This window comes from Lissotriton vulgaris, unplaced genomic scaffold (assembly GCF_964263255.1).
Source record: "Lissotriton vulgaris unplaced genomic scaffold, aLisVul1.2 SCAFFOLD_2672, whole genome shotgun sequence".
Taxonomy (NCBI): Eukaryota; Metazoa; Chordata; class Amphibia; order Caudata; family Salamandridae; genus Lissotriton; species Lissotriton vulgaris.
In genome coordinates this window covers 184334-210533 of record NW_028245207.1, presented here as the reverse complement: position 1 = coordinate 210533, position 26200 = coordinate 184334, and the positions used below count along the sequence as shown (strand labels likewise).

The 26200-nt window shown below is 46.4% G+C and overlaps 1 protein-coding gene across 1 annotated transcript in view; it reads left to right on the top strand.

Moving 5' to 3' along the window:
• LOC147666499 (SRSF protein kinase 1-like) overlaps window positions 1–26200 on the top strand; it is a gene marked incomplete at its 3' end in the record, with an annotated part of 245343 nt that overhangs the window by 89228 nt on the left and 129915 nt on the right. The window contains exon 3 of the mRNA XM_086949034.1: window positions 4822–4930. Coding sequence (XP_086805160.1) covers window positions 4822–4930 — 109 coding nt within the window. The remainder of the gene's footprint in view (window positions 1–4821; window positions 4931–26200) is intronic.

Genomic DNA, 26200 nt, shown 5'->3' with positions numbered 1-26200 from the left:
TAGTCAAATCATATCCTGTTTAGTATCCATTTGTCTGTTATCTTCTCCCATTCTTGGAAGAAGTCCTTTATGCTCCCTCAGGTGTTGTGTGTGTGAGGGGGGCCTGTTGTGTTGAGTCACTTACTAGATGGTGTAGCTTCTACCTTTGTGGCTGCAGTCTCCCTCTCATCCTCCCTCAGCAGTTGTTGTGTAGAATGGTACAGCCATTGTTGCACTGGTGTTTGTGCATAACTTGATAACTTGTACTCTGCAGCCCTTGATGTGTGTTTTTTTTACCTTGGAAACTCCCTCTCTGTATAGGTATTCTTTTAGGTGTTCTGACTCTAATAGATTTCTACTGATTTGCTATGACCCCAGGGATTTTGTGATTTCATTGTCCTTTTTCAGCTGTTGTAGTGTTTCAACAATAGCACTGCCAAAGAGTTGTTCTCCATTAAACAAGGTGCTAATATTAGCCTGCGTCTCGCTCTTGAATCTTGTCACCCATAGCCAAGCTTGTCGTTTAAGGGTGGTTTCCGCCATCATTTGCCTGCTTGCTTTATCTGCAGCATCTATCTGATTTCAGACCGATACTGCAAATATTTTTTCCATCCTCTGCAAGGGATGCTACTCTTCTGAGGTTGCTTAGGGTGGTGCTTCATGAGTCCAGCAATTCCTCCCAATGTTGATAAGCATATCTGTTTAACAATGCGTTAGTTGGCAATGCACCACTAAGTAGCAGCTCCCCTCTCAAATTTTCTTCCCACCATATTCACTTTCTTTCTCTGTTTGTCAGAAGGTGGGCTGGATGTTGTGGGAATATTTGATCTCTTTATGGCTTTTGCGGCAAAATTTAGTCTACTGATACTGTCCCTCTAATATATTGCGGGTCCTCAGACGAATGTTTACAGACCTGTATGTTGCTTGTTCTTTGAAGGCCTCTCTACCTTCCTGCATGTTGCTGGTTCTTTGTAGGCCTCTCTACTTTGATCCTGTATACTTTGCAGCATAGGATGATATTGACTTTTACTTTGAGATGAGTAGTAAAGTCTCCAACAAAAAGCATGACTGTTCTTTTTACCACTCCAGTTGTATGTTGTACTTCATAGCAGCCCTCTTAATAAGTTGATTATACATAGCAATGTCTTCTGCAGGTGAGGTCCTCAATGGGGAGTCGGTCTTGAGGTCTTACCACTGTGTCTTGTGTTATTCCGACCCATCTGTGTCCTGAAACATGCCACGTGATATCTTTTCCTGTTCTTCCTCCTCTAGCTCTGGTGTTGGGGGCTTGAGTTCATCAATGTCCTTTCTCGATTAGAGTCATCCCTCTATGCCGTAGCCTTCTCAGAAGTTTTGCTGCCTGCGGTCTCTTTTGAATGGGACCCGAGGGGTTCTTTGAGCTTCTGCTTGCCCTCAGTAGGTGACAATTCCACCGCCGAGACAACTTTTGTTGTCTTTGAGTTTAAACGAGACTCGCCCGTGCCTGTTTTTCCGCGTTGCCCGGGACCCTCATCTCAACGTCTGTGCCCTCTCCAGCTACCTAGGCGATATTATGTTCCCTCTCGCTCGAGCCCCAGATCTTTCAGCTATGGAGTTTGTTTGTGGCCCTGCAGTTTCCCCCTCACGTTCAGAGTCTTTGAACATTGCACAGGCATAGCAGTCGTTGCTTCGGTAATCAGTCGGGAGACAGAGGTTGCACACTTGGTGGCTATCCTTCTGCGCAAACTTGTGGTGGCACCTGGGGCAGAAGCAAAACGGCGTATTTTCCATGTCTCAAAGAACAGAGGGGCCCCCTGCCCAGAGATTCTCTGGTCTTCTCAGGTGCGTAAACACTCGATCCAATCCGGTGTTACTCCGGCCTCGTGTTCTTACTTCGAGGAACTTTAAACAAAAACGTTGTTCTTTTCAATACTTGAAGAGTCTTCAGCGATGCTTTCAGAAGTGGAAGCCTCCAGGAAGGGCGTAGAATATCAGGGAAAGCTGGATTATATACCAAATGGTAGGACGATCAATGCCCAAAAAAATGCAAACGGAGTGGAACGACTACTACTAGACAAATGAATTCCGGACCCAACCACTAGATAGCAGAATAATGCAGAACATGTGATATCCAGAAAATCCTTAAACCTGCAAAACTACTCCTACAGGTAAGAAACCATTTCGTTATAACGAAACTTGTAAAAATTGGAACATAATCAGACACTGAAAAGCTTCTATGACTGAATGGGATAGATAAGCTCAAAAAGCCCAGCTAAAACCGGTCTTGTCAGTGCAATATTTTGGACTGTGAACACTGATGCATTCATTTTGTTGTATCCGTTTATATGAATATTGATGAATAAATTGCTGCACTATTTTACATTTCTGCTAGATCTGTACTACAGTTTGTCTGGTTCTTATTCCAATTGGTCACATTTTGTAAGCCAAAAGAAACTATCACAACCAATCAAAAGAAATCCAGTCCTTTCAACATACGGAAGATTGTTGCTTTTATCTGTATTGCTTTATATATTTCTAGGTGAAGAATAAATCTCACACAAGCAATTGCATTGTAGGTTGCGCATTGTGAATGCTTTGGATTCAGATCTCCTTTCTGACGGCGAGCTGAGTTGACGTTGGGTCTTTAGCTGGTGGCGTTCAGTACCTTTCAGTGTAGCTGGGATTGCTGTTTATTTCCTTTAGCTTTCTATAGTTGTCACACCAGGCAACATGTTTGCAGGTGGAGATTTTTCAAGATTGTCACTTTGAAGTTGCCCTTCTCAGGATACAATGAAAATGCATTTAATTGTTTCAGTCCCTCTGAAGACTTGAACCTGTGTAATGTGCACACTCCACTGGTATTTCATCATACTGCTGTTCCATTGTTTTCTATGGAAACTAAGGCTCATACTGTGCATGCAACCAATGTCTGTCTCTTTGCATCAGGGAGTTGGGTGGCAGGGACTCTTCTGGGTAGATTCCTCTGAGGGACTGCTGGAATTGCAGGTAAGTAGCCTTTCCTTCTATGTCAAGGGATCTCTATTCATAATATTAGGCACTGGATAAAATAAATAAATCTTATGAACGACATGGCAAAAGAAAAAGGAAATAGCATGCTTTAACCAAAGAGATTTCTCAGAGAGGCTTGTCCTTCCTGGTTGTCCTTCCTACAACCTGAGTCAAGAGAGGTGTCTTGTGAAGGTGTAGACCGATTACCACAATAGAGCTTTGTAAGATGTTATTTAGTCAAGTTCCTCACCCAGGTAGTGGTTGCAGATTTACCACTAATAGAATGGACATTGGGTCTACTCACTAAGAAGTTCTTGACTTGCTGATAACATAGAGAGGAGAGGGGGTGAGTCAACCCAATAAACCCTTACGTGCTTGGGCAAATTTCAATGAAATTTAGTTTATAATGCCAGCAAGGGAATTTATTTAGCTAGATCTTTATCAGGTTCAGATTTGTGTTATTAATACTTACAAAATCTGATCAATTGAATTAATTTCTGTCACAGTTTAAGTCAGTTTGTAATTTTCTGATAATCAATACAAAAACAAGACTAATCAAATGATAGTCAAAAGTAGAGATGAATAACAACACGGAAAAATCTTTATTTTAGAGAAGTTTTTCTGATTTATATCATTATTTGATTTATAGGGTACATATCAACAGTTCACGTTGATTACAATGCATTACAAATGAACAAGGAATTTCATAATTTTTCCTATATTTCATCTGAAAAAAGTCCAATCCTGGATAAAACAGGTGACATTTAACTTCCTTAATTAATTTTTTTTTTTAATTAAGGAAGTTAAATGTCCCCTTCTGTTTAATCCAGCATTGGACTTTTTTCAGAAGAAATATAGTAAAAATTATGAAATTCCTTGTTCATTTGTAATCCATTGTAATAAACGTGAACTGTTGATATGTACCCTATACATCAAATAATGATATAAATAAGAAATTCTTTTCTAAATAAAGATTTTTCCGTGTTATTCATCTCTACTTTTGACTGTATCATTTGATTAGTCTTGTTGTTGTATTGATTATCAGAAAATTACAAACTGATTTAAACTGTGACAGAAATTGATTCAATTGATCAGATTTTGTAAGTATTAATAACACAAATCTGAACCTGATAAAGATCTAGCTAAATAAATTCCACTGCTGGCATTATAAACTAAATGTCATTGCTGATAACATAGCACTAAACAAAAGACAATCCATCTGGAAATGGACTGTTTCAAAGTTGATAAACCTCTATGAAAAGATGCACAGTTCATGAAAAAATATTTGAACTTACAAATGTCTTGCTTAGTAAGCATCAGTTTGATTTATCTTCAAAAATCATATGTATAGACCTTTCCTATGGGATGGTAGTATTCTAAAAGAATGTTGGGAGATTAATAGACAGATTAACAGGAAAATCAGTTAAGGGTTCACTTATCCTTGCTGTACCACGTTGAAGACAGTGGTTGTCTGGATGAAATTCCGAGGCCCGCAGAGGCCCTGAGCATAGCCAGGGTTTGGAGAAGTCCATATGCCAAACATGGGAATAGCTTTCAACAAAGAATACAAACCTGTTCTTCGTGCTAAGGTCAGCATAGTGATACCTGGTGCATATTAACGTTATGATTCTTTTTCCATATAATGGCAAATATTCGGTTTTGATCACATGAAATGTGCGAAGATTCAGCAAAACTGGTATGCCCCTTATGGTATTGATTGAAATCACACATTGTGTGTATTTCACATAACATGGTGTGCCTCTGTGGTGGGTTGACATGTTGAGGGGTTATCCCCCTTCCACTGTTTTATTGGAAGTTGTTTTTGTTTGTTAAGACTATATATTTTTTCTCCAGGAGGATACCACCATGTGAAAATAGGCGATCTCTTCAATGGGCGGTACCATGTAATTCGAAAGTTGGGCTGGGGCCATTTCTCAACCGTGTGGCTTTCCTGGGATTTGCAGTGAGTGATACTAATTTACACATTTCTGTTTACTGAGAACAAAACGAATGTAAAGCATATCTGGTTATTTTACAATATGAGATATATTGGTTGGTTTCTAAATACAAGACATTGTTTCTGTGTTTTGTTCAGAAATTGATTTCCTCTGATCTGGTTGCAGGTTCATCTTAATCCACTCTAGTCTGTATCTTACTAAATTAATTAATGAAAATTCTGTTGTTTATTGAATGTGCCTTCTATCTTCTTTTTCAAAGCATTATCAGTTTACCTCAAAATGTCAAATGTTTGAAAATGCCTAAACATGTTGTCAGGCCCATCAAGACTAACAGTAGCACTGGTCATCTTAAACCGTTTACCATTACAAGCAAGTATGGCGAGCTGCTTTCTCAGCTTGAGTGCTGCCCCATACCTGACATTGGTGGGCTTCAACCCACTCTGTTGTTTAATTTCTGCTGGTCAAATCTGCTGTCTCTTCTTCCCTCTTTTTGCATGTGACCCTCCCCTAGCGCTTGGCCCAAGTACTTGTCTCCTAACCCTATTGGCAATTTTCAGAGCAATTTTTAACTTTTTGTTGAGCCACTCTACAGAGAGCAAGTTTTGTAGCTGACTGTGCCTTCTGCTCTCGCCGACCATCTTCATTTGCATCTTCCCTCTGTGTTGCCCCCTCCATCCCATTGCAGAGTTGCCCTCCTTCCCAGCACGAGAAATAATACGAGAGGCCAGATGCCTTTGTTTCATCTTCCTACATGAAAGTCTTTGACTTTTGTTTTTGTTGCCGTTGTAGATGTTGCAAACTCTACCCAAAGGTATTGGAGCACTTTACAGAAAGAGACATTCATTTTGTGTAGGCACGGGAAGGTTAAGTGATTTTCCCAGAGTCTCAGGATGTTGAGTCAGCACTGAGACTCAAACCTGTTTCCCCAGCTGCAAAGTCAACAACTTTTTTGGAGCTGCTTCATCTCTCTATAGCAGGTTGCGTGGTGCAATGAAGATGCTTTACGTTCTAATCTCAGTATTATCTTCTGGCTAACGATCTGAAGTGCCATACGCAACATGTACAACTGTATAACACTTATTAATAAACCGGCTCGTACGTTTGTGTTGGGGATGGATGGTGAAAATGCAAGCCATTATATAGTTTTTTTATTTCTGCTCTTTTTTTTTTTATTTTATCCAGTATTAGGGGTGTCTTTCATAGATTCACATGCCTGAATCATTCCCCGTCGTCGAGACGGGAGCCTCCGGTACATAAAAAAGTAATGTCTCATAGACATACATAGAGAAAATAGGCCTAAGGGCCTCACCTTAGTAGCCTTTCCTTGTCCTTATGTAAAAAGGACCAAACTCTTAGAGTCAGCCAATCAGCTATGACCTCCCTCTAGAACCTTCCTGGGAGGAGCCTCAGTCCCTCAGATTTTCTACCGCACGTTGTGCTAGGGAGTCTCCAGCCTGAGCTCTCCTCAGGATTCCTTCAAAACCATCTACTTAACTTTTGGAAGTGATTTCTCCACTCTACATCTCGTCAGGGATTACTTCTATCCACTTTTTCCTGCAGTAAGTGTTTTCTATCCACTACTTTCTACAATGTCTGAATCCCAGAAGAAAGCCCTTTTCAGGGCCTGCTCTTCATGTGGGAAGAAAAGGCTCCATGTGGAAGATAAGCATGCCTTGTGCTTATATTGCCTTTATCCAGACCATGTCCCTGCAGACTGCAGAATATGTAGGTCTTTCCCTAAAAAGACCGTAAGGGACAGGGAAGGTCGTCTTCTCATCTGGCTTGACAGACTCAAAGACAGAGACCACCTGGAATCTTCGGAGGGTAGTGTTTCTAAGGCCTCAGAAGCGGACAAGGGTAGCTTCCCCTGGCTCCTCAGACACTCTTCCTAGGAAGGCACAAAAGAAGTCTTCAGAGGCAAGATCTACGACATCTTCAGTGTCTGCAAAAGATTCCCAGACCTTCAAGAAGCCTGCTCAATCATCAAGCAGACATACCCAGAGGACTACCTCAGTGACCACCACTGTCTCGACGACGACTGCGTCGTCACCTTCACCGTCGATGACGACAACTCCATCATCGTCGCCAGCAGGTAGACCTATTTCATCTGTTATACTGCTGAAATCGTCATCGACGTTGAAAACCTTGTCGACGACGAAGATTACACCGTCGACGACGACGTCGTCGTTGAAAAGCCCACTGTCAACGACATCGATGATGAGCCCACCGTCGACGATCCCGACGACTAAGGCGTCGACGAGGGCGTCAACGGCAAAGACGTCGACGGCAAAGACGCCGACGACTAAGACGTCCACGGCGGGCTCGCCGTCGACGAGCGCACCGACGACGACATTGACGTCGAAATCATCGTCGACGACCAAAATGCCGTCTACGGAGATACCGTCGACGAAGACCTTATCGTCAACAAAAACCCCGCCGACGGAGGACTCGTCGTCGACGATGGCCCTTTCTGAGCCATGGAGAAAGTCCTAGCTCGTAGAAGTGTCGTCTCTCAGACTACCGCCGTTGACGACACCAGCAACAACGACAGCAACTTCCACATCAAGTTCTGCGCCTGGCAAGCTTCAAAAACAGCAAATTACACCGGAAACCACGTCTCTGAGCAAAGTGCAAACACAGCTACCTTCAGAAATCTTCCAGAGTGAAGAATCTGAGGAAGAGGACCCCCTGGAACCTGCTACTTCCATTTCGGACCTTCATGTCAAATGCCAGAGCACGGACGAGGAACAGGAAGAGTTCACTTACCAAGAACACTCCGTCCAAACTAGCGTTCGCACAGAAGTCACCACAATGGTATGCCTGCCGGTCTCTATTGTCAATGACCTGAGATACCTTATACAAGATTACAAGCAACGCTTCCCGGAAACACCATCGACGGGGGGTGGGAATCAGACGCCTGCAGTAAATAACCCGGCGTCGGCATCAATCCCAGAACAGTCTCAACCTCTCCCTCAAACCCACCGTGAGACAATCCAACCTCCGGTCGGAGTATCATCAGACGAAGAGGACGACGATGATGAATTGGAAGAAGGAGAGGTACAGGAAATACCCTCTGCCAATGACGAGGAGGATGAGTATGTGGCATCTTCCCCAGCTTCACCCCAACCACGCCAAGCAGATTCGCCACCTGTGGACATTGGCGGCTTTCATAAAATTGTGGAAAGGGCAGCAAAACGCTTCCATATGGTTATGGAATCGACGGAAACTGAATGCTTCTTGCACAATTTCAAGGAGCAGACGCAGAAGTCAACGAAATCTATTCCCATAATAGAATTCCTTTGGGAGCAAGGCAAGAAACTAATGCTGACACCCGCTTCTGTACCTGCAATTGTTCCACGCCTGGACAAAAAATATAAAGCCCCACTTACAGCGGCGGCTTGCCTCAATGGACACCCGAAACCAGATTCGGTGGTTACACAGGCGGCCCAGAAGAACTCCCCCCAACCCTTCCTCCCCTCTATCAGCTTCTCCGGACAAAGAGGGCAGAAAGTTGGACACGATCGGAAAACGATTCACGACAACTTCGGCCATGACCATCAAGGTGGCCAACTCCATAGCTCTGTTGGGGCGTTACAATCGCCAGCTCTGGGAGGACATAGCCCCCTATTTGGCGGAACTGCCTGACACAGTCCAAGGTGAAGTCAAAGCACTACTTACGGAGGGTCAAACCTCAGCAGCGGAAATAATTGACTGTGCTATTGATGCAGCCATGACCGGCTTTCGTCAACTTGCCGGAGCTGCAGTCCTACGCCGTCAAGGATGGCTTAAAGCGACGTCGTTCCGACAGGAGGTACAATCGAAAGTGCTAGACATGCCCTTCGACGGCCAGCACCTTTTTGGGGACAAGATCGATGAGGCACTGCAAACCATAAAGGACACCGATACTGCCAGAGCACTGGGTACCTTGCAGACGCGGAACCAGTCCTTTCGATGCAACAGATCCAGAGGTCAATCCTCTTATCGCGGTTCCTATCAGAATAGGTCCTCGTATTCCTACAATACCAACACAAACTACAACAAAATCGTCAGTCTTCTTACGGAAGATCAAACTACAGGGGCAAAAATCAGAAGAGGGGCACTGGTGACCGCCAGTGACCTATTGCTCCAGCCAGTCCAGCCACCCTATCCCTCATTACAAATTGGAGGAAAGTTGACCCATTTCCTCACCAATTGGCAACGCATCACCACGGACCGGTGGGTTCTCCAAATTATAAGATTCGGTCATTCCCTGGAATTCACCTCCATCCCTCCTACCACACTTCCCCGCAGGCGTACACACAAACACCTACGCCTGCTTCTCCAAGAAATTTCTGTGATGATGAAGGGAGCAATCGAACGAGTTCCAACACCTCAGAAAGGAAAAGGCTTCTATTCCCACTTCTTTCTTGTACGCCAGAAAGTGAAAAAATGGAGGCCCATTCTGGACCTCCGAGCGCTAAACGCTTTCCTACGGAGCCAATCGTTCAGGATGGTGACGATTCAAGAAATACTAGGCATGCTGGAAAAAGGAGACTTCATGACATCTTTGGATCTCCAAGATGCCTACTGCCACATCCCCATCCTCAAGTGTCACAGAAAATTCCTGAGGTTCGAAGTTGCAGGACAACATTATCAGTTCAAAGTCCTGCCGTTCGGCCTCAAGTCCGCGCCGCGGATTTTCACAAAGTGCCTTGCACCGGTGGCAGCTTTCCTGCGTCAAATGGGCCACCAGGTCTTTCCCTACCTAGACGACTGGCTGGTGAAGGCACCCTCAGCAATAGACTCAACCGAATCCTCCAACGCCTGCACCAATCTTTTTCAGAGGCTAGGATTAACTCTCAATCTCGAGAAATCCTGCATTATCCCTACGACAAAAATTACCTTCCTCTAGCGACATTGGACACGGAATGCGCGAAAGCCTTCCCCTCGAAGGAAAGGACAGACAAAATACTTTCTCTGGCCACGGCTGTGGCGTCAAAGGCGAACCTAAAAGTCCGGACCTACAAGTCTCTCCTGGGCATGATGTCTTCCTGTATACTCCTCATCCCTCACTGCAGACTCAGGATGCGCCCATTGCAGGAGGCTCTCACGAGCCAATGGACTCGGAGTACGGGTTCTTTCGAGGACATTGTACGGATAACGCCAAAGATATCCAAGAGTCTGGACTGGTGGAGGCGCCGCAAAAATCTAACCATAGGACGCCTCCCTGGAAGGATGGGGCGCTGTCCTCCAGGATCTTGAGATCAGCGGCAAGTGGGACGCTCAGGAAAAACTGCTCCATATAAACCTTTTGGAGCTGAGAGCTGTGTATCTGGCACTGCAGGCCTTTCTACCACGCGTCCAGAACTCCCAGGTGCTCGTCAAAACGGACAGCACCACGACGATGCACTATCTCAACAAACAGGGAGGAACGCGTTCGCTTACTCTATCACGCGAATCGCAGAAGATCTGGAACTGGCTGGTACTACATGGAATCACGCTCAAAGCGGACTATGTACCAGGCAAGGACAATACCATCGCGGACGCCCTGAGCAGGCAAAGATCCCTCTCCCACGAGTGGGAACTAAACGACAGCGCTCTGGCTCACATATTCTCTCAATGGGGAGTCCCAAGAATCGACCTGTTTGCCACCAAGAGGAACGCCAAATGCCCAAACTACGCAAGCTGGCATCCCCAAAGAGGATCACTGGGAAATGCTTTTTCCATCGCTTGGTTCAGCGTGTTTGCGTACGCTTTTCCTCCGTTTCCGATGATCCCAAGACTCCTCAGGAAGATGAAGGCGGAGCCCTGTACCCTGATCCTGATTGCCCCGTTCTGGCCGCGACAACACTGGTTCTCGGATCTGCTTCGCCTCTCCATCAGGACACCGATTCGTCTGCGGCAGCACCCGAACCTACTAACGATGTCCAACAGGCAGGTACAACACCCGAACCTGCAATCGCTCAAGTTATCGGCCTGGCTCCTGAGCACAGAGAGTTCAGTAGCCTGAATATTACGCAGGAATGCAGAGATGTGTTGGCAAAAGCGAGAGCAGACAGTACCAACAAAACCTACTCTCTCAAATGGAAAAGATTCTGCATTTGGTGCTCAGAGCATGACCTGCGACCGCTGCATGTCACACCTGAGCAGATACTGCTGTATCTCCTACATCTGGCACAGTCAGGCCTGGCGCATGCATCCATCAAAGTTCACCTGGCGGCTATCTCACGGTTCACCAGAACTTTCACAGGGCCTTCTCTGTGGTCCAGTAGACTGGTAAAACAGTTCCTAAAGGGACATTATAGATCCTTCCCAAGACCTCGGAAGGTCCCTCCTACGTGGCAGCTCAATCTGGTCCTCAACCAACTCATGAGGCATCCTTTTGAGCCCATTCATCGAGCATCCATCAAGTACATCTCATGGAAAACGGCGCTCTTACTCGCTTTAACATCTGCCAGGAGAGTAAGCGAGCTACAGGCCCTGTCCATTCAAGAACCCTTTATGCAGTTCAAACAGGACAGGGTAGTGCTGAGACCGAACCCTAAATTCATACCGAAAGTGCCTTCGGACTTTCATCTCAATGAACCGATAGTCCTTCGGTCTTTCTTTGCGAACCCTTCCACCGCAGCAGAAAGAACTCTACATTCTTTGGATCTCAAGAGGTGTCTCAAGTTCTATCTAGACAAAACTAAGGCCTTCAGAAAATCTTCACAACTGTTTGTGGCCTACAGCAGACCGAGAATGGGCCTGCCTCTCACGAAACAAAGCATCTCGAGGTGGATCTCCTCAGCGATTGCAATCTGCCATGACGGGGCCAGACGGCCTTTGAGTGATTATGTTACTGCACATTCCACCAGGGCGATGTCCACATCAGCAGCACTGTTCGCTGGAGTGCCGATCTTGGACATATGCAGAGCGGCGACTTGGAAGTCACCGCACACTTTCTCCAGACACTACTGCCTGGATATCGAGCTTCAGAAAGATGCAGCAGTGGGCCAGGCGGTGCTGCGCCATCTATTCCAGTGAGGTGAGCCTTCCTACATCCCGCCATCCGGGTATGCACATTCTTTGTTTTTATGATATTCTGCTTGTGCTATCATTCCCATGTTATATGATAATGTGTATTGTCTAAACATGACTACAAAGCACCATGGCATCAGAAATGTGCATATCTTATTGCTAACTACCCTGATTCAGGCATGTGAATCTATGAAAGACACCCCTAATACTGGATAAGAAATGCGTTACTTACCTGTAACAGCAGTTATCCAGTATTGGTGTCTTTCATAGATTCACATGCAACCCTCCCGCCTCCCCTGGAAGGACTCGCATCCCTCTCTAACGGTATTACGCCTACCTAGCTGGGTGCGTACGAAAATCTGAGGGACTGAGGCTCCTCCCAGGAAGGTTCTAGAGGGAGGTCATAGCTGATTGGCTGACTCTAAGAGTTTGGTCCTTTTTACATAAGGACAAGGAAAGGCTACTAAGGTGAGGCCCTTAGGCCTATTTTCTCTATGTATGTCTATGAGACATTACTTTTTTATGTACCGGAGGCTCCCGTCTCGACGACGGGGAATGATTCAGGCATGTGAATCTATGAAAGACACCAATACTGGATAACTGCTGTTACATGTAAGTAACGCATTTCTTCTTAAATAGTCACTGACTTTTTTTTCTCAAAATGACCAATACACTAACTATGGATAAAGCATTTTATTTATTTTCTTTTGGAAACCATTGGGGACCAGACAACACCGCAAAATCTCCTACCCCCCACCATTGCCCCAACATAGAGCCAAAGGTACAAAGAAGGGAACCAGTCCAAACTGTTAGTCCCGGAGTATATTTCCCAAGGCCCGCATGATATCCTGAATCGTGGGAACATTCTCAGACTCTTTAAATAAATTCCAGAGTTAAGCAAACTGGCATCTAGCGACATAATATCTATTGAATTTACACCTAGCAACAGTAACCGATCAATTGAAACCACCTTGATAACCTTGGCAACCGAAGCAATAATGGACCTGCTACTAACACATACAGAGCAATGTAACAGCTGGAGTATGAATCTAGTAACACCTACAAGACCTTCGGTACCCCTCAATTCTGACTAGTGCCTTGGTTCCTGCAATCCAATCAGTAAATCCACCATTTTCGATATTGAGATCAGCTCGAAGTAGCTTTCTCACAGAGTCTGGTGAGTCTGTCATAGAGAGTCAACCCACTGTAAAGCCCGATTGGGACTGGCTTCCAGGGGCCCTGTTCCGAGGCCATAAAGACTGAAATATTATCCGCTCCAGCTTGTTGATATGCTCTTGGAACATTAATGGCCTTGATGCGAAACTTCAATCCCCTGACAGCCTGGAATTCCTGAAAAAAAATAACATCATACTTGTCCAGTAAACCTGGTCTGTATCTAGTTCCCCTATCGAAGGTTACCTCGAATTTAGGTTACCGGCAATAAGAGTACACAAGCTTGGCCGGCCACGAGGCGGCCTTTCGATCTACGTCGCCTGTAAATTATCTTTGAACATTAAAGCGTTGGAATTTAATGAAGACTGGATCACTGGATCAGAATCAGCAGTTCAAACCCAGCCAGACAACTTTTTCTGCTTAACATGTATGTTGCACCTTATTCTAGCAAGAAAAAGGCAAAATTCAACTGACTGATTGACATCTTGTCCAATCTGGTGCAGTCCCATGCTTTATTTCTGGAAATTTTAATACCAATTTACACCTAACTACCCAAGATGAATATAACGAAATACTCCCTACCGTACCATGATACTTAGTGCCCCTCCTCAAACCATCAGGCATCAGGCCAAGCAAGTTGGATGAATACGCTGTTTTACAACTTAACAGTCTGGGTTTCACTGTATTGAATGGGAGATTTTCTATGGATTCTCCACCAGCCTGGACTCGAACTAACGGCCTCTCCTACTCATTTCTCCATTACACGCTTGGAAACTTTGAAATGCTGCCCTTAATAGAGAACTTTTATATTGCACCTCCGGGTGTCAGTGACCATCGCCCCCAAATAATTGGCTTATCCTTCAATGTTGCTCATCATTCAGCAATAGCTCGTACTACAACTGGCATACGCACAGAGAACCTTAAAAGATTGAAATAACGAATCACCTACTCCCTGCAACAATGGACAAATGTAGATCTCTCCTAGCTGAATGGAGCACAGGCGAGATTGATCCAATCAAATTATGGGAGCTCCTCCTCCAACAATTGTTGAGTCAATTTCCGCTTTCAGTACGCAAATCTCCATACCCTGTACAATCCCCCATTACAGCAGAGACAAAAATATTAAAGACCAAACGCAATGCTGCATTACGTTGCGCCAGGAAACGCCCGGGTGATGTTCACGCATTCACTGTTTACAAGAAAGCTCAGAAAGCATTGAGAATATCAGTTATCAGGGACAAACACACAGCTGCCGACAAGTTCTGGTTGAAACTAGTCCATGCCACCAAAATTCCAATCCCAAACCCTTTTGCACTCTGGTGAACAGGAGGACACTGGGCGCAACTGGCCAATGCAGCGCCAACATAAGTGAACCTGAATGGGCCCTTTTTCTAACAGAGCACTTTCAAGATCAAAATAAAGAAAGGAATCAACTGAACATCACCCTACCATGGAACACAAAGAAAAATGGCATATTAACCAAAAATGATATACCCAATGTCTTTACCTCACTTATTAATAAAGAGGAAATTACGTTCCAGCAAGACCCTCTACTTTCAAACTTCTGGTCTTCTTATGAAGGCATGAGACAAAATATTACTCGCCTTATTACCAACGCCCGTTTGAATGGGGCCTCGGGCCCTAATGGGCTCCCACAGGTGCTGTTTAAAGCTGATCCCATGCTCTGGTCTGAACATCTGGCCCCACTATTTTTGCATTGCCATCACACCTACGATATACCAGATTCATGGAAAGGCGCAATAATCCACCCAATTTTTAAAGGAGCCAGAAGAGCCGATCCTAAAAACTACAGGATGATAACACTCCTAGACGTAGACTCCAAGTATTTTGCCCGCCTCTTGTTGGAAGATCCGTCGTCCTGGGCACTAAAAACTCAGCGCCTGCCATTTATCAGACTGGCTTTGTGGCCAAATCAGGCGCTACTAGCAACCTACTGGCCCTATCCATACTTTTTTTTAAATATTTCTTTTTATTAAAACAAGGCCTCAAAAAGGACATCGTTACACTTTGCAGGGGAGGGTCAGTAACAACTTCGACTCATGATACAGAAAAAAATTATAATCAGGGGGGGGCATAGAGCACAAATATCAGGCAAATTAACACGTAAGGGTCACGGGGAAGGAGGAGTATCAAAAACAATTGTTACAGGTGGTACACATATTCCCTCTGTATTGGTTCCAGGGTCCCCAAATGTTGTTCCACTTTCTAGGGCGACCCAGTGCCAGATAAATGTTTTTTTCATGGAACATACACCAGTCCATACTTTCTATCCATCCTTCCAGCGTATGCGGCCTATCCGCTCCCCACTGCTGTGCTATGTTCCGCTTAGCAATTATAGCCCCCAGAGTGACTCATCGAGTTTGTGCAATGTTCAGGTCCGTAGGCTCCCAAATGTTCAATATACATCTCCTAGCTTCCGGCAAGAGAGCCACCCCTGTCACCTCCTGGATGTCATTATGGACACTGTTCCAGTAGTCTATCATATATCGGCATTCCCACAGGATATGAAGAAACGTCCCCAACTGGCCGCAACCACGTTTACACAAACCATCTTTCGTTAAACCCATTTTAACGAGACGTGGACCAGTGACATAGACCCTTTGCAGTATTTTCAATTGAACAAGCCTCAATCTTGCCGGGATCGCCCCTTCCTTAGGGGAAGAAATTGCTGATTGCCAATCCTCATCATCAATTTCGATACCCTCCTGCATCCACTTATCCCTTAAGTCTACTAGGAGATCTGCTCTATGATTTATTAACTTTTTATAAATAAGAGAAATGGTGCCATCTGGTAGATGTCCATCCAGTATTCGATCCTCTAATGGAGACGCTTCCGTTATCTCCTCCCCATCAGGAAACACCGACCTCAATGCATGTCGCACCTGCACATAGCAAAAGTACTCTGTCCCACTCAGTTCATATTCAGTTTGTAATTCAGTAAATGATTTAACTCTTCCCTTCACCCAAACATTCCCAACAGTGGTGATCCCTATCAAATCCCATCGATCAAAACCCTTCGAATCCCACAAACTGGCCTACTTATCCGAACCAAATAACCGGGTAGCCAAAGTAAGACCGTCTTTTCATCCCAAAGAACAAAGAGCGTCATGCCATATGCGAACAGCAACTCTGGTGGGTCCAGTCAGACCTTTCTCCACAGTTTTGGTGTACAGCGCTCTACTGTAATCACCGCCAGGGAGCAGCCATTTATCCATTTTATAGCCCGGATCCAGATTAGATCCGTAGGTACCATGGTTTAGAACTCCCAACTGTGACGCCCAATAGTATCTCTTTATATCTGGGAGGGCAATACCTCCGTCGTACCATGGGAGCGTCAACTTGGCCAACACTATACGTGGTCTGCCATCCCAAAGTAGGCTACGCTACAGTCCCTCTACTTCTCGAAAATAGCTAGATGGCACCACATCCAAGGTATTCTGAAGGGCATAAAGAAATCGGGATAGGGACATCATTTTAAAAAGGGCCGCTCGCCCTAATAGGGACAATGGAAGTTTCTTCCAGCCAGCTACATCACTTTTCAGCCGAGCCAATGAAGGAAGGAGATTCATGTCATATCGAAGTGTGGGAGCCATTGAAACATAGATCCTGAGGTATTGAAACCCGTTCTGAGCTATCTGAATAGGACAATTACGAGGGAGGACAGGGGTATCACCACATAATACATAAAGATAGGATTTTGCCCAATTTATTACCAATCCTGAATTCCTACCATACGAGGCCAAGACATCACAAACAACATTAAGGGATTTCCTGGGAGAAGTCAAATAAAGCAAAATATCATCAGCGTATAAGGAAACACGATCTTCGAACTGAGCGGTCCAACGAATACCCTTTATCGAAGGCTCCCAACGGATCAAGCCGCTAGGGGCTCAAGAGCCAGTGAAAACAAAAGGGGGGAAAGCGGGCACCCCTGTCTAGTGCCCCGCCCAAGACAAAATGGCGCTGAGACACGATTGTTTACAACAACCTGCGCAAGAGGCTCAGTTTACAACAAGCGCACCCAGTTAATAAACTCAGAACATAAACCAAATTTAGCCAACACAGCCCAGAGATATGGCAATTCTACTGTATCAAAGGCCATAGTCACGTCTAAAGACGCTATTATATGGCCGGTTCTCGCAATGTACGCGCCCTGGCCAGAACTCCATGCAAGCGCCTTAGATTCAATGCCGTATTCCTATGCGGGATAAATCCAGATTGATCAGGATGTACTAATCCACTGATGACCTTGACCAACCTATTCAACAACACTTTAGCCAATATCTTTGGTTCCGAGATCAGCAACGAGATGGGTCTATAAGAAGCGCACCTGGTTCTCGGCTTCCCCTCCTTGGGTATCACTACTATTGAGGCCACTCTTTGGTTTCGGGGCAACACTCCACAATCTCGAGCTTCCAAAAACATATCCTTCAAATAGGGGGCAATCTTATCTGGTCTAAGTTTATACAACTCGATCGGGAGACCATTAGGACCCATTGCTTTCCCTGAATTCAAAGAACGCACTGCCAAGGCGATCTCATCAGCGGTAAGTTTACCATCCATGAGGTCGCGATTCTCCTCCGACAAACAAGGAAGTTGAATATCCCTCAACAGTAGATGCGAATCCTCCTCCGGTCTATCCGAGATGGAAGTATAAACTGAGCGAAAATGATCCGCAAAAACATCTGTTATCCCCTGTGTGTCAGTAAGATTAGTACCTTCCTTAGTTTCAATTTCAGGAACCACTCGATGTGCTCTATCCTTCCTATCTAACCAAGCAATCAGTTTACTAGCCTTATCTCCGACATCATAAAGACGCCCTTGCTGTTCGCGGCTCAAGGCTTTAGCACTGTCTGTGACCAGCGTCCTGTACTCAAGCTGCTTAAGTTTCAAAACATGCAACCTAGAACGGGTTACTTCCTGTTCTATTTCATTTTCGATATTTGCTATCTCTGATTCAACCCTAACCACCTCTTTCTCTTTCTTGACTCCCGCGATAAGGGACAAGGCTTGACCCCTAATCACTGTCTTAAAGGCCTCCCACAGCGAAATCAAGAAGGAGACCGATCCCTCATTCTCCTGAAAATAGTACTCTAACGTTCGTAACAATTCCTTGCGAATCTTAGGATTACGCAAGTGCCACGGGTTAATGGGGGCGAGCCTACCACCGGAACCCAGGGTCATCTCAAACTTAAATCAGAGCGGCGAGTGATCAGAAATGCCCCTAGCTAGATGTTTCACTTCAGTAATATGACGCCTGGGCCGCCGGCACTAGGGCATTATCGATTCGAGAGAGGCTACCATGGGCACCAGAGAGGAAGGTATATTGTCGCTGAGTAGGATGAAACAATCTCCAGCTATCCACCAAACCCAGAGTCTCTAAAAATTCAGGTAGCCATTTCTGCGTCCGTCCCACATCTCGGGCGGAAACCTGTCAATGGCGCCGGAAACCACAGCATTGAAATCCCCACCCAGTATCAACAAGCCACTAGGGAGGTTTAGAACGATCTTACCAAGGTCTACAAAGGTGGTGGCCTGCAGGCCAGGGGGGACATAAATCGAGACCAAGGAGAGAGAGTATCCCTCCCAATGACCCGACACTGTTATATATCGACCCCTCTCATCTGCAATTACGGAGTCAACTACAAATGGGAGAGAGTTTCTAAGAAGTATACCAACTCCTCGAGACCCCGAAGTAAATCCGGCATGCGCAACCATAGGGTAACCTTTCCTGTGCATCGCCCTACAAGCATTACCCACCAAATGCGTTTCCTGGAGTAGTACAACATCGGGAGAATGTCTTTTAAGGAATTGCAAGACAACACTGCGCTTGATTTTATCTCCCAACCCATTCACGTTCCAACTCAGAACTCGCAACCCTCTACCCCCCATCATAAAAAATGAAGAAGGTCCAACCCCTCTCTAGTCCTTGCAACATCAATAAACAATCTCGGATTACGATGCCTTGGGAAAAACCAAAGTACATAAAAACAGAACAAAAAAAGAACACCCCATCCCCCCCTCCCACCAAAACTCCTGTTGCACTACCCCCCTCCCTGCACTCCTGCGTACGACTCTCTAGTCTGCCCAACTTGCAGTGTACCTGTCGTCCCCACATATAAGCTAATCTACCCAAAAAAGAGAAATCTGAGTAGGGAAGAGACCTACCGATAGCCCGTTGAACCCTCATATTCACTGTCAAAAACATTTTCATCAGAGAGAACACCGAAGTAGTCCATCCCCAATTGCTCCCCGGTTCCCAACATCAGGACTACTCATTCTTGTTCGTGCGAGCCCCCTCCTTCGTCACCACTTTGTCTCTGGGGTTCATGCTGAGCAGATAGTGTCCAACCAGTCCGCTGCAACCTCCGGCGTATCAAAGAAATAAGCCTTCTCATTATGTTCAATTCTCAGCTTGGCCGGGTATAGCATGGCGTATTTGAGTCTCTGGTCACGAAGCTTCCGCTTAATTCCCATAAAGCTCATTCTCTGCTTCTGGACCGCCTGTGTGAAGTCCGGAAAAAAACTGATTTAGAGTTTTCATATTTCAAGGGGCCCATAGATATGGAGGCCTGGAGGACCGCATCTCTGTCTCTAAAATGAAAGATTCTAGCAATGAAAGGTCGAGGCGGGACACCGACATGCGGCCTACCTCCGGGAACTCTGTGCGCTCTCTCGACGGTAAAGAAATTGCTCAGACCTTTGGGCTTCAGATGATTAAGTACCAGCTCCTCGTCAAAGATCAGCCGCTTGCCCCTCCGCTTTTTCCGGTACTCCTATAAGGCGTACGTTGTTCCTACGGGCCCGCCCTTCAAAATCTTCCAGTCTACGGATAGCCAGATCATTTGAGGCCCGCAAATTCCGGACCTCCGATTGCAGTTCGGTTACATCGTCAGTAAGACCAGCAGTCTTGATGTCAAGTGATTTGACTTTTGCACTTGTCTTCGCGAGGTCTGCCCGAATCAGATTTCCCTCAATTGATACAGCATCTACTTTATGGGCCAGGGTTGTCCGAGTGAGGACTTGATACTGTCAACGGCGATCATCACATCTTGTAGCGTCGGCTCCGCTTCCAGCATAGAAAGTTCCTTAGCTCCCTCTTGCGACTTCGCCGCTCCACCAGGCGACCCTTTAGTCTGTGCATACCGGTCTATGTTATTAGTTTGGGTATACCTTCCACCTCTTGTGGACTTCAGTTTTCGCTTCTCACCCTCTGGCTTAGCCAACACTGTGGGACGACGTTTGTCACTCGGTTCCCGGCAGAAGCGAGAGGCAGGCTCTATATTCAGGCAGATATCTTACTGACGATTCTCTAGGAGTGTCCGGCAGCCATCAGCTAGTTTGTGCTATCAGCAAAGATCTTAGGCCTCGGCACAGCAACTGGTGCGACACGCAATTAAAACCTTCAATCTCGATTCCACAATTCTGCACTCTGTGAAAGCACCCTTATTCTAGGATCTTTTGTCGTCTATCAGGGTGTCAATTATCTCGGCGTGGATCCCAACAAGGTATCTGGGAGTTCCAAGCGAGATCGAAAGTGAAACCAAAGTGGGAGTCGTGAGGCAGAGCCAGTCACTTCCGGTCTTCAGAGCCGTTGTTGTCGCATTACCGCTCGGGCATGGCGCCAACTCAAACACCGGGACTCCAAGAGATACAGGCCTCAAACTGTCCAGATCTCTAACTCTGGTCCCCGGGGGACATTCGGGATATGATTTTCAGCAATCGACACACCGTCGGTTCCGCTGCAATAAGCACTCCACAGTGGACAGGATAAACAACAGGATATATTCCGGGGGCTACAAGGGTCTCTGGAGCCCTAAGCTCACGCGGCCATCTTGGATGCGCGCGAAGCTCCGCCTCCGGCCCTATCCATACTTATGGAGAAAGCAGCACCCCTAAAAATGCCATTGCACTGCTGCTCGACCGAGTGCCTAGGGATCTTTTATGGCACAAATTACTGTGGAGTCAAACAGGGGTGTGTGTTGGCCCCTCTTCTGTTTATTCTTTTTATCTCGGACTTATTCCATCTATTGGACAAGACCAACTCTCATCCCCCCCTCACATGGTGGATCCCGAATTAGCAACTTGCTTTATGCCTACCATCTTGTTTTATTCAGCCACACGAGGGTCGATTTTCAAAGACTTCTTGACCAGATGCTTTTTTTTACATCAAGTAATGCCCTGGAATTAAATCTCTCAAAAACGAAAGCTATCACCTTCGGGAATCGGAAGCAGCAAACTGGTGGGTGGTTCTTTGACGGCAAAAAAATTGAAACTGTGACATAAATATCTGGGTATTCACATGGATTCCAGGGGCTCCTTTGTTAAATAGAAAGAAGCAGTCAAAGTAATAGCATTGTCCCTTAAAGCAGCAATAATGAAAGTTTTGGCACAGTTACTTGGCCCAAGCTTATCCCCCCTCCTGACAGTTATAAAGGCAAAGGTCACAAACTGTTTAACCTACGGCCAAGAAATAATGTTTGGGAGCGACTTGTCAATGCTGAATAAAACAACAACCAGAATCTTCAAACGTGTCTGGCACTTTCCGAAATCACCTTCTCCGGATCAGGCTCGAGCTCGGCCTTCTGAACCATGAGGGCGTCGGTGCAGGTGCATTCATCAAGTTGTGCCACAGACTGCGTAATTCAAGGGAAGGAAGCCTGGAGACCAAGTTGTGGCAAGAAATAACAGCAGGTCACCCCAGTCAAAAACATCAATGTTTCCTTGACCACTCTTTGAAACTGCTCGATGCCAAGTTTTATTGGGGTACCAATCCGCCCTAGCAGGCACTTAAATTTTCCATTAAAAGAAGTTTTCGCATCTTGTCTTTCCATCAGAAAAGGGCACAATTGTCTAAACGAAAACACTCCTGGTCGATAATCACTGAGCTCAAACCCAGATCAGAGGCCCATATCTTTCAAGCACCTATGCAGTTGTTTGGAAGAAAAGATTTATGGCCCTGAGGATGAGCAAAAGGCCATTTTTTAAAACACTTGCCTGCATGGCGTCGTTCAAATGTGGACACTAATTGTAGGGGCTGTGGTCACCACACGAAATCAATTGAGCATGTGGTGTGTGTTTGCCCTGCATTTCTCAAGGACAGAAGACAGTTGTTGTGGGGCGAATGGATCAAGCACGGCGTCCGATCATGCTGGCAAGCCATTATATCCACAATGAACCCCAACAACACAATGCTCAACATTAAGTTCGCAAAATTTATTTTCCAAATTGCAAAAAACGTAACTCCGTAGGTTTGCAGGAACCATCGCCACAATCTTCAGTTTCATGACTGGTCTGGAACCCCCGTTCCGTATTTGATTCCAAGACTCTTACTGGCGGAGAACTTGTATGTTTGACTGAAAGTTGGGGGAGGGTTTTAAACTCACCAACAATGTCATTACGTTTTTCTTTATTTAAAGATATGTTTATTAGTATTTAAACACAAAAGCATGAGACAATCCTGCACATCGTCCCACGCAGGGGGTAGCAATGAAATCAAAGCCCAAATGCAACATAGCGAAGCAAAATGAAACCCCAAGTAGCCGATCCCCTCGCTCATAAGTTAGCGCTACAGAGGATACAGCTTCTGACAGAGATGGGGAATACCAAACGGCATGCCAATTAAAGTGGGTAAGTTGCGAAGGCTCAGGGCCGACGCCCTCTCGGCGGCTCGGATAACAGCCACCGGTCCCAGGGCATAAATTAATAGCCGCCGCATTGCAATAAGTCAATCGGATAGCTTCCACAAGCAAGCTCCCTTGAAGGCATTGTCGTAGAGGAAACTAAAAGAAGGAATAACTCACAAATAACAGAATACAAAACCCCCTCCCTCCCCAAAACCCATCCCCCTCCCCAGTGGTGGTAGCAACTTACAGAAGACGGCGGTCAAGTACGCGTAGTTTCAGGGAATCACAGTTGGAAGAGGCGGAGGTCTCTAACGCTAGCAGGACACACAGCAGATGGAAGACCCTTGGAGAGAAATGCGACCAATGGGCCCCAGCGGAATTCAAAGTTCTTAAAATCATCCCGGAAGATGTCAGCCATCCGCTCTAAACTCAGTAGCTTCCACAGGCGCGAGTGCCAAAGGGAGGTAGCCGGTGACTCCTTCCTTTTCCACGCCGCAGCTAGGGTGAGGTTGGCCGCTCCAATGCAGAGCCACATATTCTTTTTGTCTGCCTTAGTCTGATGTTCAAGACTGGGATCACGGAGACCTAGTTTGGTAGTGGCCCATCGCGGTAGGGATGGGGTAACCCAATATTTCTTTAATTTGGGCAAGAATTTCCTCCCAGAACGGACGAATAACTGGGAAGTCCCACCAGATGCGCTGAAAGTCCCCTAGTAGCCCACATCCCCTCCAACATCTATCAGAGGTACCAGGGAATATCTGTCATAACTTGGCGGGTGTAGATACCAATTCATCAAGGTTTTCTTGTGCGCCTCTCTAAGTTCCACGGAGTAGTTAAACTTTGCTATATCTGACCATAAATGTGTCCACTCCGCGTCGGTGATGTCTTGTTAAAGGACTCCCTCCCACATGGACATGTATCGAGGTCTAGGGAAATTACAGTGGAAAGTAGGAACCCATATATGAAAGTAATGGTACCCTTCATGGAGGAGGTCTTGGTAAGATAGGCCTCGAACTTCATGAGGGGCCGTGTAGCTGCATCTCTCACCTGAGGGGATAGCGCCCAGTGAAGTAATTGAGCGTGATGATACCGTTCATTATCCTGAACCCCATAGTCCCTCCTACAGCTATCAAAGGTGAGCGGGTCAAAGTTGTGGAAGAGGTGTGTTAATGCCAGGCATCCTCCCTCCCTCAAAGGGACCCTCTGTCAACGCTGGGGGAAAGCCAGGATTGAAATGTAGTGGCGGTTTAAAGGGAGAGAACGGTAGTCCACCTATCGTCCTTGGAAACAGTCCCAAACCGTCAAAGTAGTGCGGGTGGGGGTGCTGATATAAACATTCTTGGGCCTGTCGCTCTTGGGCCTCCATACCAAGTCCCAGATCGTCCTCCCTGCAACGCTCCGATCCATACGTAGCCAGTGTTTTTCTGATTCCTGTTGCGTCCATTCTACCAATATTCGGAGTTGTGCTGCTTTATAGTACAATTGAAGGTCGGGAAGCCCCAAGCCCCCCTCCTTCTTTGGTCTGCGCAAAATAATAAAGGAAAAGTGTGCTCGTCCCCCTTGCCAAATAAAGCATAACATCATAGATTTCACTCGCCGGAAAAATTCCCCGTCGAGTTCCTTGGGGAAGGGCTTGGAGCAAGTACACCAGTTTGGGAAGAAGGGAAATTTTGACGGCATGGATCCTCCCCAGCCATGATATAAACATTGGCTTCCAACGGACAAGGTCGGCCTGGGTCTTAGCTAAGAGCGGGGGGAAATTGGCCGAGTAGAGTTTCCCCAGGGTGGAAGTCAAATGGATCCCCAGATACTGAATAGAGGATCCGGCCCATGGGAGAGGTGTAAGCGCCTTGAGACGGAGGACTTCAGATTGGGGGAGAGTGAGGTTAAGAACGTAAGACTTGTAGTGGTTGATTTTGAACCCCACTGCAGCTTCGAAGTGTGAGAAGGTGGCCTGATATGCAGTGGTCACTATTCTAGTGAACACTATGTATTAGTCCAGCAACCCTTATTGATGATTGGTTGTAAGTCAACCTTATAGACCAGCTATCCTAGTAGCGTGGATACGAGCAGTCTAAGGCTAAAGACTCGAGAGGGCGTTTTAAGCCAGCTGTTATACCACATATACCCCTTGAACACCAAGTGAAAGGACACCACACAAGTGCTATGAAAATAAACAGTTATTTATTAAAGATCACAACAGCCCTGTACTCTTTATGAGGACAGGGTACTAAGCACAAACCAAAACTCTTACAAAAATACTTAAGTTAGCACAGTATATACAAAGGCCCGAGGGGCACGGAAAACCATATACTTGAAAAGTGGAATGCGAAATTACTAGCAGGTAAGTACAGTACTAATAGGCTTTGGAATCGCTAGGACTTGACTATAGAATCGTTAGATTACTTCTAGGAGACCCAGGGGACTCGGGTGCAGTGTGTGCACTCTCACGCGAGATGCGGGACAAAGTCTATGGTAGCTAGAATTTGCAAAGTTAGTGTTCTCGGGCGAACCCGACCTGGTAGGGAGAAAACGAAAGTAGATTCTGACCCTTGGATAGTGAGGCTATGCTGGGGCACCGAAATGCCGAAGTTACCTAGCCCAGGGGCTGCAGCTGCATAGGACTCAAAGGACGTCGGGAATCCTCGTTGACGGACCAGGAGCCTGGAAGGAAGAAGTTGCTGGCAGGCGACCAGTGAAGAAAGTTCGGTGGATCCAAGCCTGGATCGATGGAAGATGACACCTGAAAGCAGAGGGGACCAAGTTCGAGACTACTAGCCAGTAGTCAGTGGGCACCAGGAGGGCACCGGATGGTAGCCACCTCGACAAGGCGTGTGGGTGACGCTGGGCTCGGAGATCTCACGGACCAGGAGGCGTTGTCGGCGACCAGGAAGGAGGATCGAGCTGTCCCACGAAGATAGAAGCTGTCGGCGTCGCTGGACCCAGGATTGGGCAACAAAGCCTTGGCAAATTCAAGCCCACGCGGTGGACCTAAAATGGCGTCTGGAGTGGACCAGAGGGTCCGGGGTGCCTCTCTTCAAGAGGGAAGCAAGGGCCAGTCTGGAGCAACCAGACCAGCAGCAGTGATGTCGTCGGGCGTCGTTCAGAAGGCCACAAGCCAGCCGGCTAGTAGCCAAACAACGCGGTGCACAGCAAACAGCAGAAGGGCCCCACGCAGATCGTGGAGATGCAGGGAGGCTGATCTTGGGTGCTGGAGCTGCGCAGGGTCGGGGCTTCTCGGACCCCAAAGCACTCACCCGTGGAGGACACGGTGGGCTTGCAGTAAAGATGGTGTGCAGTCTTGGCGATCGTCGGTCCCTCGAGGTCTCGTCGCACTCACGGTTCTCAGCTTGGCTGTAGAGGTGAGTAGAGGTCAGAGGTGCCAGGGAAGCCGGGTCTCGTCGAGCTGGGTCGTCGGATTCGTGATGAAGGACTTGCAGCAGACCGCAGTGTTCT